Here is a 16,729-nt window from a genome sequence, read left to right on the forward strand (position 1 = left end):
CAAAGAAAACAAAGGGAAGGCTAGGTGCAGTGGCTCATGCCTATAATCCTGGCAGTTTGGGAAGCTGAGGTAGGAGGATCGCTTAGGCCAGGAGTTCTAGACTAGCCTGGGCAACACAGTGACACCCTGTTTCCACAAAAAATTAGCTGGGCATGGTGGTGTACACCTGTGGTTCTAGCTACTTGGAAGGCTGAGGCATGAGGATCCCTTATGCCTCCCTAGGAAGTTGAGGCTGCAGTGAGCCATGATCATGCCATTGCACTCCAGCCTGGACAACAGAGTGCTACTCTGTCTCAAAAAAAAAAAAAAAAAAAAAAAAAGAGGCTGGATGTGGTGGCTCATTCCTGTAATCACAGCACCTTGGGAGACTGAGGCAGGCAGATTGCTTGAGCTCAGGAGTTCCAGACCAGGCTGGACAACCTGATGAAATCCTGTCTACAAAAAATACAAAAATTAGTTGGGTGTGGTGGCGCATGCCTGTGGTCCCAGCTACTCAGGAGGCTGAGGTGGGACAATCATCGCTTGGCCCTGGGAAGCAGAGGTTGCCGTGAGCTGTGATTGAGCCACTGCCCACCAGCTTGGATGACAGAGTGAGACTCTGTCTCAAAAAAAAAAAAAAAAGAAAGAAAGCAGATGGAAGGAAATGATAGTAATAATTCTGTGTTATTCAATGGAGATTACTGTAAAAGCTAGCAATGTTGACAAATACCTGGTGAGATTGATTTAAAAACAAGAGAGGTACAAATAAGCAATATTAGGAATCAGAGAACAGATGTTGTAGATATTAAAATTATATGAATACTATGAGCAACTTCATGCTAAAACGTTTGAAAGCTTAGAGAAAATAAATGAATGTCTAGACAAATGTAACTTACCAAAACTGACTTTGAAAAAATAGAAAGCCTGAATAATGCTATAATTTATAAATAAAATAAACCAGTAGTCAAATATTTCTTCTTAAAGGAAAGTTCAGGCTCAACTGGTTTTACTAGCAAATTCTACTTAATTCTTCCAGGAAATAGAAACTCATTTTGTAAAGCTATAATACTTTCAGTGTAAAAACCTTTTGAGAGCAATATGAGAAATGGAAATTATAGGCCAGCCTTACTTGGAAACATACATGTAAAAATCATAAAACATGAACAATTCAAGTCCAGCAGTGCATAAAAAAGGGAAGAGGACTCCTTCAAGCTCTGGATACATATTATATACTCTAAACCAGCCCTTTCAAATGCAGCAGCCCGGCTGTCTTTGGAGGGTCGATTGCACCTCATTGCTTAACTAGATCAGAGCATTTTCAGCTCCTGATTGCGTTAGAGAAAAGAAAACACACCAGGAACTTGGGATTTAGTGGTGTCTCCTGTGAGCCTTAAAAAATGAACAAAGTACCCTTTTATTTCTTTCCCTTTGTGTACATAGCTGGGACGGGGCTAGGCTGTGGAATTAGGCTGTTTGCAGAGGCCTTTAACAACCAGTTTGGTGGTGCTTAGAAACCTGCGGGAAGTCGGGGAGGGGCCTATGGTGGGGGAAGCCATCTGCTGGGTGGTGGGTGACGGGGGAGCCCTCTGGACCTGACCGAGGCTTCTGAACTGCTTTAGAAGATGTCAGTTTGGGGCTGGGCCAGAGAAGAGGATCTCTGGCCCCTCCCACCCCATCCCTGCCCTGTGTAATTGTCTTACTTTGTCTTAAAATTAATGGAAAAATGAGAAAGGAGCAACTTTGTTTGAAATCTTAGATTTTTAAGTGGATTTAGTTTAAATTCTCAAATTTTAGGGATACCTGGGTGCAAAATTCCCAAACATATGTTGTGTCAGAGGCTGAAGTACAGGATATAGTTTTGAGACCTGTTTTTCTATGCCTTCCTGTTCCTAAGTGCTTGTCGTTTTATGAATACTATTGTCAGAGCTTATTAATTTTGCCTTTTATCTCTCAGCAAGGCTTAAGGAAAAAGAAATGAACACTTCTCCATATAAGTTAAATGCTACACAACCGATACCTGAGAGTTAATTTTGTGGTTTCTCAGGATTATTTTAATTTATAAAAAAAGATGAATGGATTGTGATATTAGGGAGGAGTTTTCCATAATCCTTATTAATGGAATATTGACTATTAAAATTGGAAATGCTTTGAAGAGCATCTCACTCACTGCCATCCCTTTTTTGTGACATAGATGAGGCAGCTGAAGCACAGGGTTGTGAAGAGATTGACTCTGAAACACAGTGTTAGTAAGAGGCAGGATTGGGCTGCAGCTCTGGGTTTTTGACTTCCAGTTACATGTTTGTCTATTGTCCCTTGATACCTTACTACATCCCAAGAACTAGTAATTCTTTTTCCAACAAGGAGACAGGCGTTTGCATTATGTTTTAATTTTTGGCCAGATCTTCTTTCTATTCCAACATTCTCCAAATGCTGTTAGCAATTTGGAAAACACACACACCTCTCAGACAGTTTTTACCATATCTTGCGAGTAAACTTGGTCTTGGTGTTTCCGAACTTGGTCCAAGTAGCTCACTCAAATTTCATTTCAAAGGAGCCATCCACCATCTTATACCCAAAGGACTGACACTTTGCTCTGATCATCTCTAATCTATACACTCCAGAGGCTCCTGCTGGAGGGACAAGGTATGCATTTTTTGAATAAGTAATGTTTCATTTAGTTGTCTCCTCCTGTCTCTTCTCCTTGGTTCATAGTAGAGTTGGGGTGAATGGTGGATGTGGGAAGAATTAGAGTCCTGTCTGTTCTGAGTAATGCAACTCTAGGTTCTTTTTATAGGGAAGCAGAATGTCAGGGAGGAAATGGTGCTGGCCGTGGAGTGTTGCTCTGGACTGGGGACAGTGGATTTGGAGTCAGGAAACTGCTGTTTCCAGTTAGTCTTATTTGTTAATAATGTGGAACTCACAGGGCTATTGTAAAGGCCATTTTTTTTTTTTTTTAAAGACAAGATATAAATGGAAAATTGTGTAAATCATGAAGTGATTTACAAATAATATATTATTAATAAGGAATGTAAAGGGAGTATTGGTTTTTATGGAAAAGGGGGAGGTTTGGGCTCTGGTGGTGATAGAGTAGAGAGAAAGAGGTGGAGACAGCAGTCAGGGTGTAATAGACAAATTCCTCAACTTAGACGGGAAAAAAAAAAGAGCCCCCTTCCTCCCGTAAAATTATCATTTATTTATTTATTTATTTATTTATTTATTTATTTATTTATTTAGTGACAGTGTGTCACTCTCTCACCCAGGCTGGAGTGCAATGGTGCGACCTCAGCTTACTGCTACCTGCATCTCCTGGGGTCATGAAATTCTCCTGCCTCAGCCTCCCGAGGAGCTGGGATTACAGGCGTCCGCTACCTCGCCCGGCTAATTAAGTTATCTTTTAAAGATTTACTTTTTTTTTTCTTTTTAGCATAGTATTATAATTCTGATTGCCACATACGAACTGGGATAATTTGTCTTTTAAGCCATTCAAGTGGCTTGAACAAATCGGTAGTGTTTCATACAACTCAGGTTAAAGCAGCAATATCGATTTGCCTCACATCTGAAAATAGCTAAAGGAATTCTAAAGCTGAAGAAAAGATTTTTGTGTTTTGCTTTGCTTAAATACACCTTCGGATAGTATGGGGGAATCCTTTTCAGCCAGGACAAAGGGCTTGAATGCGTCATATCCCTAGGGAAAGCCCAAGAAAGGAAATACTGAGTCATATTTTTGAACTCAGAGAGGACTTGTTAAAAACTTGCCCAAGGTCCCCTGTGAGTTGGTTGTTAGAAGTGAAACCAGAATAGAGAGCTCACGATGGCCAGATGGGTCCTCTTTCCATTTTGCTATGCTGACCTATTTCATCAGTCAGGACTCTAGGTGCCAGTGACAGAAAACCCAACTCCATGTGGCTTACACAAAACTAAACAAAACGAAACAGGGAATGTACTGGCTTATTTAACTAGAAGGTGCAAGGATAGATCTAGCTTCAGGCGTGGCAGATGATATTACCAGGACTTGGTTTGTTTCCATTTCTCTGGGTTGGCCCCAATCTCCACAAATCTTTCCCTTATATTGACAAGATGGTGGCCAGGAACTTTAGGTCTTCAGGCTTAGACCTTGCAACTTCAAGTAAAACTGAAAAGGAAGTTTTTTTGTTCCCCCCCCCCCCCCCCGCAAGAGTTCAAACAGAAATCTGTGCCTGACTCTCAGGGATCTGAAACAGGCCAGGTGGATGCAATTCTCTGATTTGCAGCCTAAGCCATATGCCTACCTGAATCAGGGGATGAAGCTGACAGCACCTGAATCTTTTGAACGGAGAGTGGGAGGAGTTTCCCAGAGGAAAACTGGGGTGCAATTTCTAGAAGAGTGAAAAATCAGCAGATGTTCACCATGGTAGAGCTTTCTTAAAGGGAGCTTTAATTCTAGTAAGTGGGTGTGGGTGTGAAGGATTTTATTTTTCATTGTTGAGTTTTAAAAGTATTGACAAATGATTATTACTCAAAGTACTTCCCACTTTTCTTAGTTAAAAGTGCCATCCTTGAATTTCTAATATTCTTTGTTGGTGGTGTCCCTACTGCCACATATGACTTGTTTGGTATTGGCAATTTTGGTCATGTTAACTACAACTAAAAATGTCAGAAATAAAGAAATCTTACATGATTTTTACATGATTTTACATAATTACAAAAGTTGCTTATCACTTGTAAAATGAGCTCAGGAGCATTTTTAACTTTTAAGGAATTTGTTTTAGTCCATTGGGGGCATGAGTCCTCTACATGCTTACATGGCTCTGTTTATTTATTATTTTTGCATTAGGATTTTTTGTGTTTGGTGTCTTTGAGTAGAGTTCATTACAATTTTTTTCAAATCACATTTATGTTCTGCAGAAGTATATTTGTTGATATATCTAGAGGGTTGCAACATATTAGTAGTTATTAAGCAAAAGAAGTAGACTTATAATATCTAACTTGTGTTAAAAAAAAAAAGACCACTGTGCCCATGGTCATTGTCTCTAGGGGATAAGTAATATCACATTGAACATTTTTTTTGAGTTTTTCTGTGCTTTTCAAGCTTGTAAACATGGAGCCATATTTTAAAACTAGTTTTGTTTGTTTTTTTGAGACAGAGTTTTTTGCTCTGTTGCCCAGGCTGGCGTGTAGTGATGCGATCTCAGCTCACTGCAACCTCTGCCTACCAGGTTCAAGCCATTCTCCTTCCTCAGCCTCCTGAGTAGCTGGGATTACAGGTGCATGCTAATATGGGTGGCTAATTTTTATATTTTTAGTAGAGATGGGGTTTCACCATGTGGACCAGGCTGGTCTCAAACTCCTGACCTCAAGTGATCTGCCCACCTCAGCCTCCCAAAGTGCTGGGATTACAGGCATGAGCCACTGCACCTGGCTGTAAAACTAGTTTTAATAACAATCAGTTATTTCCTTACATGGTGCTCCTTACTCACTGTCAGTTATTTTGTGAATCATTGTAAGGATTCAGAATCTAATTTTTTTTTCATTGATAAGCTAGACTTCATGAAAATTAAAAGTTTTTGCTCCTCAAAAGACACTATTAGTGACAAATCACAGTTTGGGAGAAGATATTTGCAAGAGATGTATCTGATAAAAGACTCTTGTCCAACATACATTTTAAAAAAACTCTTAAAACTTAGGCCGGGTGCAATGCTTCACGCCTATAATCCCAGAACTTTGGGAGGCTGCGGTGGGCGGATCACGTGAGGCCAGGAGTTTGAGACCAGCCTGATCAACATAGTGAAACCCTGTCTCTACTAAAAAGCCACAAAAATTCGCCAGGCCTCGTGGCGTGTGCCTGTAGTCCCTGCTAGTCCAGAGGCTGAGGCATAAGAATTGCTTGAACCTGGGAGGCAGAGGCTACTGTGAGCCAAGATGGCGCTAGTGCACTCCAGCCTGGGTGACAGAGTGAGACTGCATCTCAAAACAAAAACGAAACCAACCAACCAAACACACACTTCTTAAAACTTGCCAGTAAGTAAACAACCTGATTAAAAATTTTTTCAAAGGCCAGGAATGATGGCTGGCATTTTTAATCCCAGTACTTTGGGAGGCTGAGGCAGGAAGATCCCTTGAACCCAGAAGTTTGAGACCAGCCTGGGCAACATAATAACATAACATAACCCTGTCTCCGCAAAATGTTAAAAAATTAGCCAGACATGGTGGTTCATGCTTGTGGTCCCAGCTACTCAGGAGGCTGAGGTGGGAGGATTGCTTGAGCCCTGGAGGTTGAGGCTGCAGTTGAGCCTTGATTATGCCACTGGACTTCAGTCTGGGTGACAGAGGGTGACCCTGTCTCAAAATAAATACATGAATGAATGAATGGGTGAATGAATGACACCTCACCAAAGAAGATGTACTAGTGGCAAGTAAGCATATGAAAAGGTGCTTCACATCATAGATCATTAGCAAAATGGAAATTAAAACAGCAATGAGTACCACTACACAGCTATTAGAAAGGCCAAAATCCAGAACGCTTGTAACACCAAATGCTGGCAAAGACGTAGAGCAACAGGAACTATCATTTATTGCTGGTAGCAATGCAAAATGATACAAAATATCTTATTTATTTATTTATTATTATTATTATACTTTAAGTTCTAGGGTACATGTGCATAACGGATACAAAATATCTTATTTTTTTATTTTATTTTATTTTTTTTTTGAGAGGGAGTCTCGCTCTGTCACCCAGGCTGGAGTGCGGTGGCCGGATCTCTGCTCACTGCAAGCTCCGCCTCCCGGGTTTACGCCATTCTCCTGCCTCAGCCTCCCGAGTAGCTGGGACTACAGGCGCCCGCCACCTCGCCCGGCTAGTTTTTTTGTATTGTTTTTCAGTAGAGACGGGGTTTCACCGTGTTAGCCAGGATGGTCTCGATCTCCTGACCTCGTGATCCGCCCGTCTCGGCCTCCCAAAGTGCTGGGATTACAGGCTTGAGCCACCGCGCCCGGCCACAAAATATCTTATACTTTAGAAGATAGCTTGGCTGTTTCTTACAAAGTAAACATACTCTTACCACACAGTCCAGCAGTCACCCTCCTTGGTATTACCCAAATGAGTTGAAAACTTGTATCAACACAAAAACTTGCACATGGATGTTTGCAGCATCTGTATACGTTTCAAAATTTGGAAGCAACTAAGATGTTCATCAGTAGCTCAATGGATAAATAAACTGTGGTACATCCAGACAATGGAATGGTATTTCGTGCTAGGATGAAATGAGCTCTCAAGCCATGAAAAGATGTAGAACATTAAATGCATATTACCAAGTGAGAGAAGCCAATTGGAAAAGGCTATATACTGTGTGATTCCAACCATAAGACATCCCGGAAAAGGCAAAACTATAGAGACAGTAAAAAATATCAGTGCTCGTCAGGGGCTAAGGGGGAGGGAGGGAGAATGCAGAGCATAGCGGACTTTAGGGCAATGAGACTATTTTGTATGGTACCATAATTAATCTGTAGGTTTAAAAAAGAGCATAAATCTGCATGTTCTATTTATAAGATGTAGATGCTGGTAGAGTTCTGAATGTGTAACTGGTTATATTACCTAGACCTCTTAGGAAGTGGAGTATTTTGTAAGTCTTAAAAGCAAGTTGAAAAGAAAAAACAAGGTGATCAATTTAAAATCATCCTTGCCTGAATACTGACCAAACAACTTCAAATTGGATATAAGATGCAGGGGAAATACATCTTTAATGTAATATAAAGTGTCTAAAAAATAAATGAATGTAGTGTACTTTATTATTTTATTTATTTATTTATTTTTTTGAGACGGAGTCTCGCTCTGTCTCCCAGGCTGGAGGACAGTGGCCGGATCTCGGCTCACTGCAAGCTCCGCCTCCCGGGTTCACGCCATTCTCCTGCCTCAGCCTCCCGAGTAGCTGGGACTACAGGCGCCCGCCACCTCGCCCGGCTAGTTTTTTGTATTTTTTAGTAGAGACGGGGTTTCACCGTGTTAGCCAGGATGGTCTTGATCTCCTGACCTCATGATCCGCCCGTCTCAGCCTCCCAAAGTGCTGGGATTACAGGCTTGAGCCACCGCGCCCGGCCTTGTAGCATACTTTAGTAGTTGTTTTTACCTACTGTGTTCACACAAACGGGGCCATGAAAGACTCAACCTGCTTTGGAACTGCTGAGGCTGGGTTTCCCACCAGTTTACCATCTTCCAGCTAGAGGTGTTATCTTGCAAGCCACACATCCTTTCTGGGCCTGGGTTTCCTTCTGGCTACAGCATGAGAGGTTTGTCTTAGTTGATGTCTAACATCCCTTTCACCTGAATCCCTTTAGTGAGCCCTAGGGCCTGGCTCTTCTGAATCTGGTGGAAGCTAAAATGAGACTTATCGCAGAGCACTGTTCCCTTGCCCCAGGCCTACTCACTCTATTAATTATCTCCACCTCCATTATCTCTAAATCTGAAGGCCAGACGGAGAGCATCTTTTCATCAGTCTCCTGCTGATGCCCGAATCCCACCCCTAGAGATTCTGATGTAATTGGCCTGGGTATAGCTTGGGAGTCAGGAGTCTTAAGCTTCCCAGGTGATTCCAATGTGTAGTCAAGGTTGAGACTCACTGATGTATAGCCTTATCACAGTCCCTGATGCATAGTAGGTTCTCAATAACTGGGAAACAGGATTATGGGAGTTCAGTGCATGAAAGTATTGTAGGTAAACTGGAGGGAGAGATTCCTGGGGGCATTTCACGAAGGCAGTGGCATTTTACCCGGCCCTTAAAGAAAAGCAAAAAGATCTGGAAGCTGGAAAGCCTGGGCCATTGATGTGAGCTAGCGCCGAAGTATATGAATATTACATACATATCTGTAGGTTTGTGCTTCTGTCACAAAAGAGTTGAAGGTCTCAACTCTGATTGGATGATCATCCTCTAAGAAGATGTTACATGTATTATATGTTACATTATTTATTGCTGTGTAACAAATTACCCCAAATCTTTTTGGGGTATGTTTTAAAATAATAATTATTTATTATCTTTCACTTTTTTCTTTCTTTTTTTTTTTTTTGAGATGGAGTTTTGTTCTTGTTGCCCAGGCTGGAGTGCAGTGGCATGGTCTCGGCTCACTGCAACCTCTGTCTCCTGGGTTCAAGTGATTCTCCTGTCTCAGCCTCCCGAGTAGCTTGGATTACAGGCACCTGCCGTGACACCACGCCTGGCTAATTTTTGTATCTTTAGTAGAGATGGGAGTTTTGCCTTATTGGCCAGGCTGGTCTCGAACTCTTGACCTCAGGTAGTCCACCCACTTTGGCCTCCCAAAGTGTTGGGATTACAGGCGTGAGCCACTGCGCCTGGCCTTATCTTTCACTGTTTCTACAGGTCAGAAATACATATGAGGCACAGAGGGATGTCTTGCTTCTTCTCATCAGTATCTGTGGCCTCATCTGAAATACTTGGGGTTAGAATCATCTGTAGATTCATTTATTCTTATGTTGTCTTTGTTCATTTTGGGCTGCTATAACAATACCATAAACTGGGTAGCTTATAAATAACACAAATTTATTTCTCACGATTCTGGAGTCTGGGAAGTCGCAGATCAAGGTGTTGGCAGATTTGATGTCTGGTGAGGGCCCTTTCCTGGGTTGCAGACTGCTGACTTCTTGCTGTGTCCCCATATGGTGACAGGGTAGAGCTAGCTCTCTAGGGTCTCTTTTATAAGGACACTAATCCTAATCATAAGGGTGGAGACTCACGGTCCCACCTCCTAATACTATCACATTGGGGAGCATTAGATTTCACCATATGAATTTGGGGCAGACACAAACATTCAGCATAACACATGTCTGTGGCTGATGCTGCTGTTGGATGAGGGGCTAGCTGGGCATGTGAGCTAGAACACTTAAATCTGGACTTCCTTATATTGTGGTAGCTGGGTTCCAATGCAAGCATCTTGAGAAATAGGGAACTAGGTAGAAGTGGTATCCTTTTTATGACCTCATGTTGGAAGACTCATAGCATAATTCCCAGCTGATTTTATTGTGAGAAACGAGTCACTGAGTCCAGCTCATATTCAAGGGAAGGTGCATTTAGATTCTACCTTTTGAGGGGAGGAATGTATAATAATTTGCAGATTTTTTTTTTGTTGTTGTTTGTTTGTTTTTTTGAGATGGAGTCTTTGTCTCCCAGGCCGGAGTGCAGTGACAGAATTTCAGCTCACTGCAACCTCTGCCTCCCGGGTTCAAGTGATTCTCCTGCCCCAGCCTTCTGAGTAGCTGGAATTATAGGCACATGCCACCACACCCAGCTAATTTTTGTGTTTTCAGTAGAGATGGGGTTTCACCATGTTGGTCAGGCTGGTCTCAAACTCCTGACTTTGTGATCTGCCTGCCTTGGCCTCCCAATGTGCTGGGATTACAGGCGTGAGCCACTGTACCCGGCCTAATTTTTTGTATTTTTTTTTTTTTTTTTTTTTGAGATGGAGTCTCTCTCTGTCGCCCAGGCAGGAGTGCAGTGGCCGGATCTCAGCTCACTGCAAACTCCCCCTTCTGGGTTCACGCCATTCTCCTGCCTCAGCCTCCCGAGTAGCTGGGACTACAGGCGTCCGCCACCTCGCCTGGCTAGTTTTTTGTATTTTTTATTAGAGACGGGGTTTCACCGTGTTAGCCAGGATGGTCTTGATCTCCTGACCTCATGATCCGCCCGTCTCAGCCTCCCAAAGTGCTGGGATTACAGACTTGAGCCACCGCTCCTGGCCTATTTTTTGTGTTTTTAGTAGAGACAGGGTTTCACCAATTGGCCAGGCTGGTTTCAAACTCCTGACCTCATGATCCACTCACCTCGGCCTCCCAAAGTGCTGGGATTACAGGCGTGAACTACCGCGCCTGGCCAGCAGATTTTTTTTTTTTTTTTTTTTTTTTTTTGAGATGGAGTCTTGCTGTGTCACCAGGCTGGAGTTCAGTGGCGCTGTCTCACCTCACTGCAACCTCCGCTTCCCGGGTTCAAGTGATTCTCCTGCCTCAGCCTCCCGAATAGCTGGGACTACAGGTGTGTGCCACCACGCCGAGCTAATTTTTGTATGTTTAGTAGAGATGGGGTTTCACTGTGTTGGTCAGGCCGGGCTTGATCTCTTGACCTCGTGATCCGCCCTCCTTGGCCTCCCAAAGTGCTGGGATTACAGGAGTGAGCCACCGTGCCCAGTCCAGATTGTATTTTTTAAACCACCTCATTTTGTAAAGTCCTAGTTCCTATTATGGCTTGACTTTGGAATATGAAGATATGACTTCAAGTCTCATTACTATTTTTTCCTAGCAGTGTTGGGTGAATCAGTTAATCTCTAACACCTTGTCATCTTCTTTAATGTAGAAGGAGAAAACAGTACTCACCTCAGAAGATTAATAAGGGGCAAATGAGAGTCATGTATGTGAATATATTTTGCTAACTATAAACAAATGCACATTATTAAAATTAATGAACATATATAACTGCATTATTTGTATAACTAAAAATACTTTTTAAAGAAGAGACCTTTGTAGTATATAGTATTGGCAGGCGAGAGGGCAGAGGTTGGGTTGCTTTCATCATTAGCTATATTCTGTTGTATTTTGTAGTCAGTTCCATACAGTAGTAAGACTCCCTCAGCCTGAGAGAGTAGGATAAGCAGTCAGATTAACCAGGTGGGTATGAGGCAAGAAGAAGTGGCGAGTCCAGCATGGAGCCAGAGAAAAGGCAGGATAGACGAGAATTAGGTAAGATCCCTGATGGGGTGGGTTAAGGTTGGGTCATAGGGAGCCAAGGAGAAGCTCTGACGAAAGCTTCAGGAGCCTTCACCAATTGTTCCATTAATGAATAGACAACACTCTGATTATATATATATATATATATATATATATATTTTTCACTAAGGGACTGATTTCATCCTGGGGTATATTTACGAAATTCTAGGTTGTTTTAGTAGGAGAGACGACAAATTGCTTCCCACCTGTGGGTTTTGCTGCATGCCAGCCTTGCTTGATTTTGCCTGGCTTTATTCTGTGAACAGAAAGGAGGTTGGAATTCTGAAAAGTTGCTTTAGCCAAATCCTGTGAACAAAGGAGGCCTTGTTCAGGGTTATGCACGTCAGCTTTTGGAGGAATTTAATTCATCAACTCAGATCTCTGCTTTTCAAGTTGTTGCTCTAGCTAGCATTGTGTTTCCCTGTATCTGTGATGGAGCAAGTCTTATGTAGGAGCAGGCACTGCTAGTTTACCTTGCCGAGGCCTGTGCCCAGCTCTAGTTACACCACTGAGTTCAGCCTGGGCAGATCCAGGCCCTAGTGGTCCTAAATGGACACCAGCAATGAACCAAAAAGAGGAAGGCACGTATTGTTAATGTGCTTGGCTCATTCATGGCCACGTGGATGCTGTACTGACACAAAATTCAGGAATTGGGAATGATAGCTTCATTCTTGTCAGTTGCCTCCCCACCTGCAACTGAAATTTCCTGAGATGTTACCAGTGTTGACTAGTTTGGATCTTGGACTACTAGGAGTGAGGCTGGGAGCACATAAACCAGTCCTGAAACCGGCTCCCTGACGGTAGGTTTATTTCCCCTGGAGACAGGTAACATTGAGCCCTGAAAGGTGGTTTGAAAAAGTTACTGTTTTGATATGCTGAATGACATTCTAGACCCTGGGAAGACTTGTGGGAAATGTCTTAGGGCCTGGGGGATTCCAGCTCCATGTGGGGAGAAGTTGTATGCCGTATGTGTTGCCCTGTAATGCTGGGCAACCGATGGCATTATGCTACCAGCGTGAGCGTGCGGCTGCCGTTTTCTTCATTTTTGTCTCATTCTGTTTCCCTTGACAGGGCAATTTGGTTTTGATGCTGTGCCAGAAATCTTCTGACAATGAGTTACTGGAACTTGGAAAAAAAGAACTGTGTGCAGTACCGCAGGCATTTTCTGGTGGACAACAGTGTGTTTCATGGTAAGCTGTCTCTTGTATTTATATAGTTGGATCTTTTATTTTGTTTCTGACAGGCCTTTTATTCTAGCACTCTAGATGCAAATATGGTATAATTGTTGGATGGAACCAAGAGCTTGAGTTAACTTGTTTATGAATAATTACCCAAGAAGTCCCATTGCACTTACTATCTCCAGTTGTAAGCAATGGGCCCCACCTCAACAACTGTAACTGTCAACTCCAGTGATATCCCTTTCTGATGTTTGTAATTATTTTGGGCGAGGACCATATATTGTTCAGTTAATATTTCTGGATCACCAGTCAATGCTTATTACTAGCAGAGCGTGGACTTCCAAACTGAGATGTTAGAGGGTGCTTGTGGTCACCTGCTTTAGACACTTATTGAAGAGAAGTCCACCCACTTTTATTGCTGTCCTTTAGGGCTTTAAGACTTATCTGTATATTATGTCCCATATAAAAACAGAACAGAACAGTTTGCAGCACTAAACCATTATTATCAGGGTAGAGGACTGCCGCTGTGAATCAGAGAGGAATCAATATGAGTCATTTTCATGCCAAACTAAGACAAATTGCCTTTACCCTGCTGGTATCTGTTTGTTTGTGGTATACAGTCAGGGATAAGCTCTGTCAATCCTGCTGTCAAGATACCCTAGGGTGAAACCGGTTTAAAAGCCAAAGACTTATGTGGTGCCAGAATTTTTGGAGTAATCTCCATCAGAGGCCTGTGGAACTGTAGAGGGAAGAGACAGATTTCAGGGGCGGTGGAGTGCTCTTTAACAGAATCCTGTAATCTAAGCTGCTTTCACCTTTCTAAGATTGGTTGTTCTAATGTCTTCCCCAATTTGACGACAGACTTAACGTTTATTATTGCTTTAAACTAAGTTTAAGATAACACATTTAACCTTACTTTATTAAGCACTTTAGTGTTTATAGTGTTTTTTCAACATTCATTATACCACCTCAGTAAAAGGCCTTATAAAGTAGAGAATGACTTCATTTTACAGATGAAGAAAGAGAAACAGATGAAATAACTGCCCAAGTTGATGTAACTAATTAGGTATTAGCAAGGTCAGCATGAAACTTTCTGCCTCCACCTTTCCAGGTTGATTCTCTTGACATTCCAGTGGGGAAATGCCCTTAGCAGAGGAGACGTGGCAATGGCGACCTGACACTGTGGCACTGAGGTTTTGCGTTGCTTTTCTCTGAGCCTTAGCCAAGGGTCCTGTTTATTGCTTTATCTCTCATGCAGTGTTTGATTTATGTATTTTTCTGTTGCAAATTTATTTGTATTAAAAAAGGGTAAATATGATCATAGAAGAATCACGGGAGTTAGAAGAACTAGGTTTATTTTTTTCAAGCTTTATTTTGTGCCAATTTTTAAAGAGTTTAGATTTAAGCGCCTTAAACTCATTATTATTTTCATTATTTTAGAATGCCTTTATTCAGAGATCTCAAAGACTATGATCATTTAAAAATTTTTCTATGTATTTTTATAGTCATATTACCAATTAGTTTATTACTATATTGCAGATATTTATGCTAAGGGCTTGATGAACATTAACATTGTCATACTGGATCCTTTCAAGGACCTTGCCATAGCTATTATTCAACCAATTTTATGAATGGGGGAACTAAAGCTTTTGGAGATTGTGACATGGTGACCTAAAGTTCACATCCTGATCTGCCTAATTCCAACACCTCACTATTTTTTCTTCTTTCAGGCTGCCATCACCATTTTAATAAAAAAATTTAACATTCTGAGGCTTAAGTTCTATATAACAGTATTTGCTGTGTTACTGACTAGCAGTGTATGGTCTTGGACAAGTTATATAATCTTTCAGGAACTCAGTTCTCTTTTCTGTGAAATGAGCATGTCGGTCTCAATGATTTTTGAGACTGTTTCTATAGAAGTTCTAAACTCAGATTCCACTGAAGTATTTCTGAGAATTATAATTACTGTATTGTCTGAGCTCCCTTTTCACTAAACACAAGATACACAAGGGGGCAGTATAATACTTAAAATATGAATTGGTTACTTCTTACATTCAAGAATTACTCTTTCAAAAGGGTTTAAGAGATATTAAATCCTCCCAAGATTAAAAGAATCAAAGCCAATTAGAACAATGATTCTATTCATTGATAATACAGCAATAACTTTATTTCTGATAGTGTAAAATATCATTTTGGATTTCCTTGCCTCAGGATATGTTGTAATTCAGGAAATAAAGATGCCTTTTGCTCTTCTTCTATCTCTGCTGAAAAAGAATCTGTTAACATAGGAACTTACTTAACTTAAGGAAGAATTGTGAGAAGTCTTGGGATATTTTAAACCAAGGGAGCTCTGGTGATAATGTCTTTGTAGAGGATTTCAGAACATTTCTGAGAAAAGAAAGGGGACAGGACATGTTGAGTAGGAAATATCAGATTTCTCTTGGGCTTCTTGAACATTTACTGACCACACTTTTGCTTATTCACTTTGGCTTCTCCTTGTTTTTGTTGATAATGCTCCTTACATAACCAAATCAACCAAAACAAAAAGAAACAAAACTTCTTCCCTAAACAGGAAAGAACCATTTCCCGTGTAGAATAATAGACTTTTGGAATAAGCATACTTGGATGTGCAAATTATGCCAGCCAGGTTCTTTTTCTACAGACAGACTTCAGCAATGTTGCCAGGATAAAAGAGCTACATTAAAATGAGAACTCTAAAATGGTCAATAGCAGCAAAAATAAAAATGCAACATTTGTGTAGTTTCACAGTTCATAAAGCATATTCATAGCCTCATTTTCTGATTATAGAGGTGGTATATTCTCACTGGAAACAATTTAGAATACTACCCACAATCCCAGAACCCAAAGAGAAAGAGACTATTAAACCTACTGTTAAGAGTTCGCTTATGTCTGGTCTTTTATCTACTTACTATTTCATCTTCACATTTCTGAGGCAGAAATGAAATATTGGAAAGGTTGGGAAATAGTGCTTAACGAAAATGAACTGGTTGGTTGAATTGACTTCTATGCCCAATGATGAGCGAAACCTTGTTAGGAATGATGAATTTTTCTATTTCCCTCTTGTCTGTCTTTTGCCTGGATTTTTAGGAAAAACCCAAAGGAATTTGCACCTGTTAGAGAAACTAATCTCCGGGATCTTCCCCTACTTGACTTTTATTCTTCTGGTATGTTTGCAATAGAAAAAAATCTTGATCAAAGAATGTTTGGTGCCATATGAACCTTGCCTTAATGGCTTATACCTTCATGATTTATCCTGATTTGAAAATTGCCTGTATCTTCAGTTGCTTCTCTTGCTTTCAGTGAATTGCAGTATTTTTTTTTCCAACCTGGGATGCAGTCTTGATTCTTAACCAGTGATCAGTGTAATTGCAATTAATATGCACGTGCAATTTCTTATGCACATAAGCCTTTCCAAACATTTGAGCTCCTTAATAAGTGACTTGATGTTTGTTTTCATGTACTGCTAGTTGTAATTGTACTATTGGAAAAAGTATTAATTGCTTTACTGTAAGTTATTAGGGTATCATCTCAACTTCTTATAGGAAAATTTACTTTTGTTGCCATCATGTTGTTAAATGAATATTTCTGAATAACCATTACAAATCTAGACTAGAAACATTTTGGACTGAATTAGGAGTATCTCTTACTATCTGGGGATAAAATTAAGGGTTATTCTCTTATTAAATATTTATACAGTATGCCTTTTCAAGAAGTTGCCCTATATATATGTTAATACTTTTACTTTGCCTCAGAACTACATTTTAAGAAAACTAATTGACTTAGTTAATTAATTAAATGATTACTTTTTATC

At 40.9% G+C, this 16,729-nt stretch overlaps 1 protein-coding gene across 7 annotated transcripts in view; it reads left to right on the forward strand.

Moving 5' to 3' along the window:
• PLCH1 (phospholipase C eta 1) overlaps nucleotides 1–16,729 on the forward strand; it is a 268,796-nt gene that overhangs the window by 41,553 nt on the left and 210,514 nt on the right. For all 7 annotated transcript variants that reach the window (XM_073023500.1, XM_073023499.1, XM_008008632.3 and 4 more), the window contains one exon: nucleotides 12,791–12,909. In XM_073023500.1, the coding sequence (XP_072879601.1) occupies nucleotides 12,831–12,909 (79 nt within the window). In that variant the 5' untranslated portion in view covers nucleotides 12,791–12,830. The remainder of the gene's footprint in view (nucleotides 1–12,790; nucleotides 12,910–16,729) is intronic.

Source organism: Chlorocebus sabaeus, chromosome 15, assembly GCF_047675955.1.
Source record: "Chlorocebus sabaeus isolate Y175 chromosome 15, mChlSab1.0.hap1, whole genome shotgun sequence".
Taxonomy (NCBI): domain Eukaryota; kingdom Metazoa; phylum Chordata; class Mammalia; order Primates; family Cercopithecidae; genus Chlorocebus; species Chlorocebus sabaeus.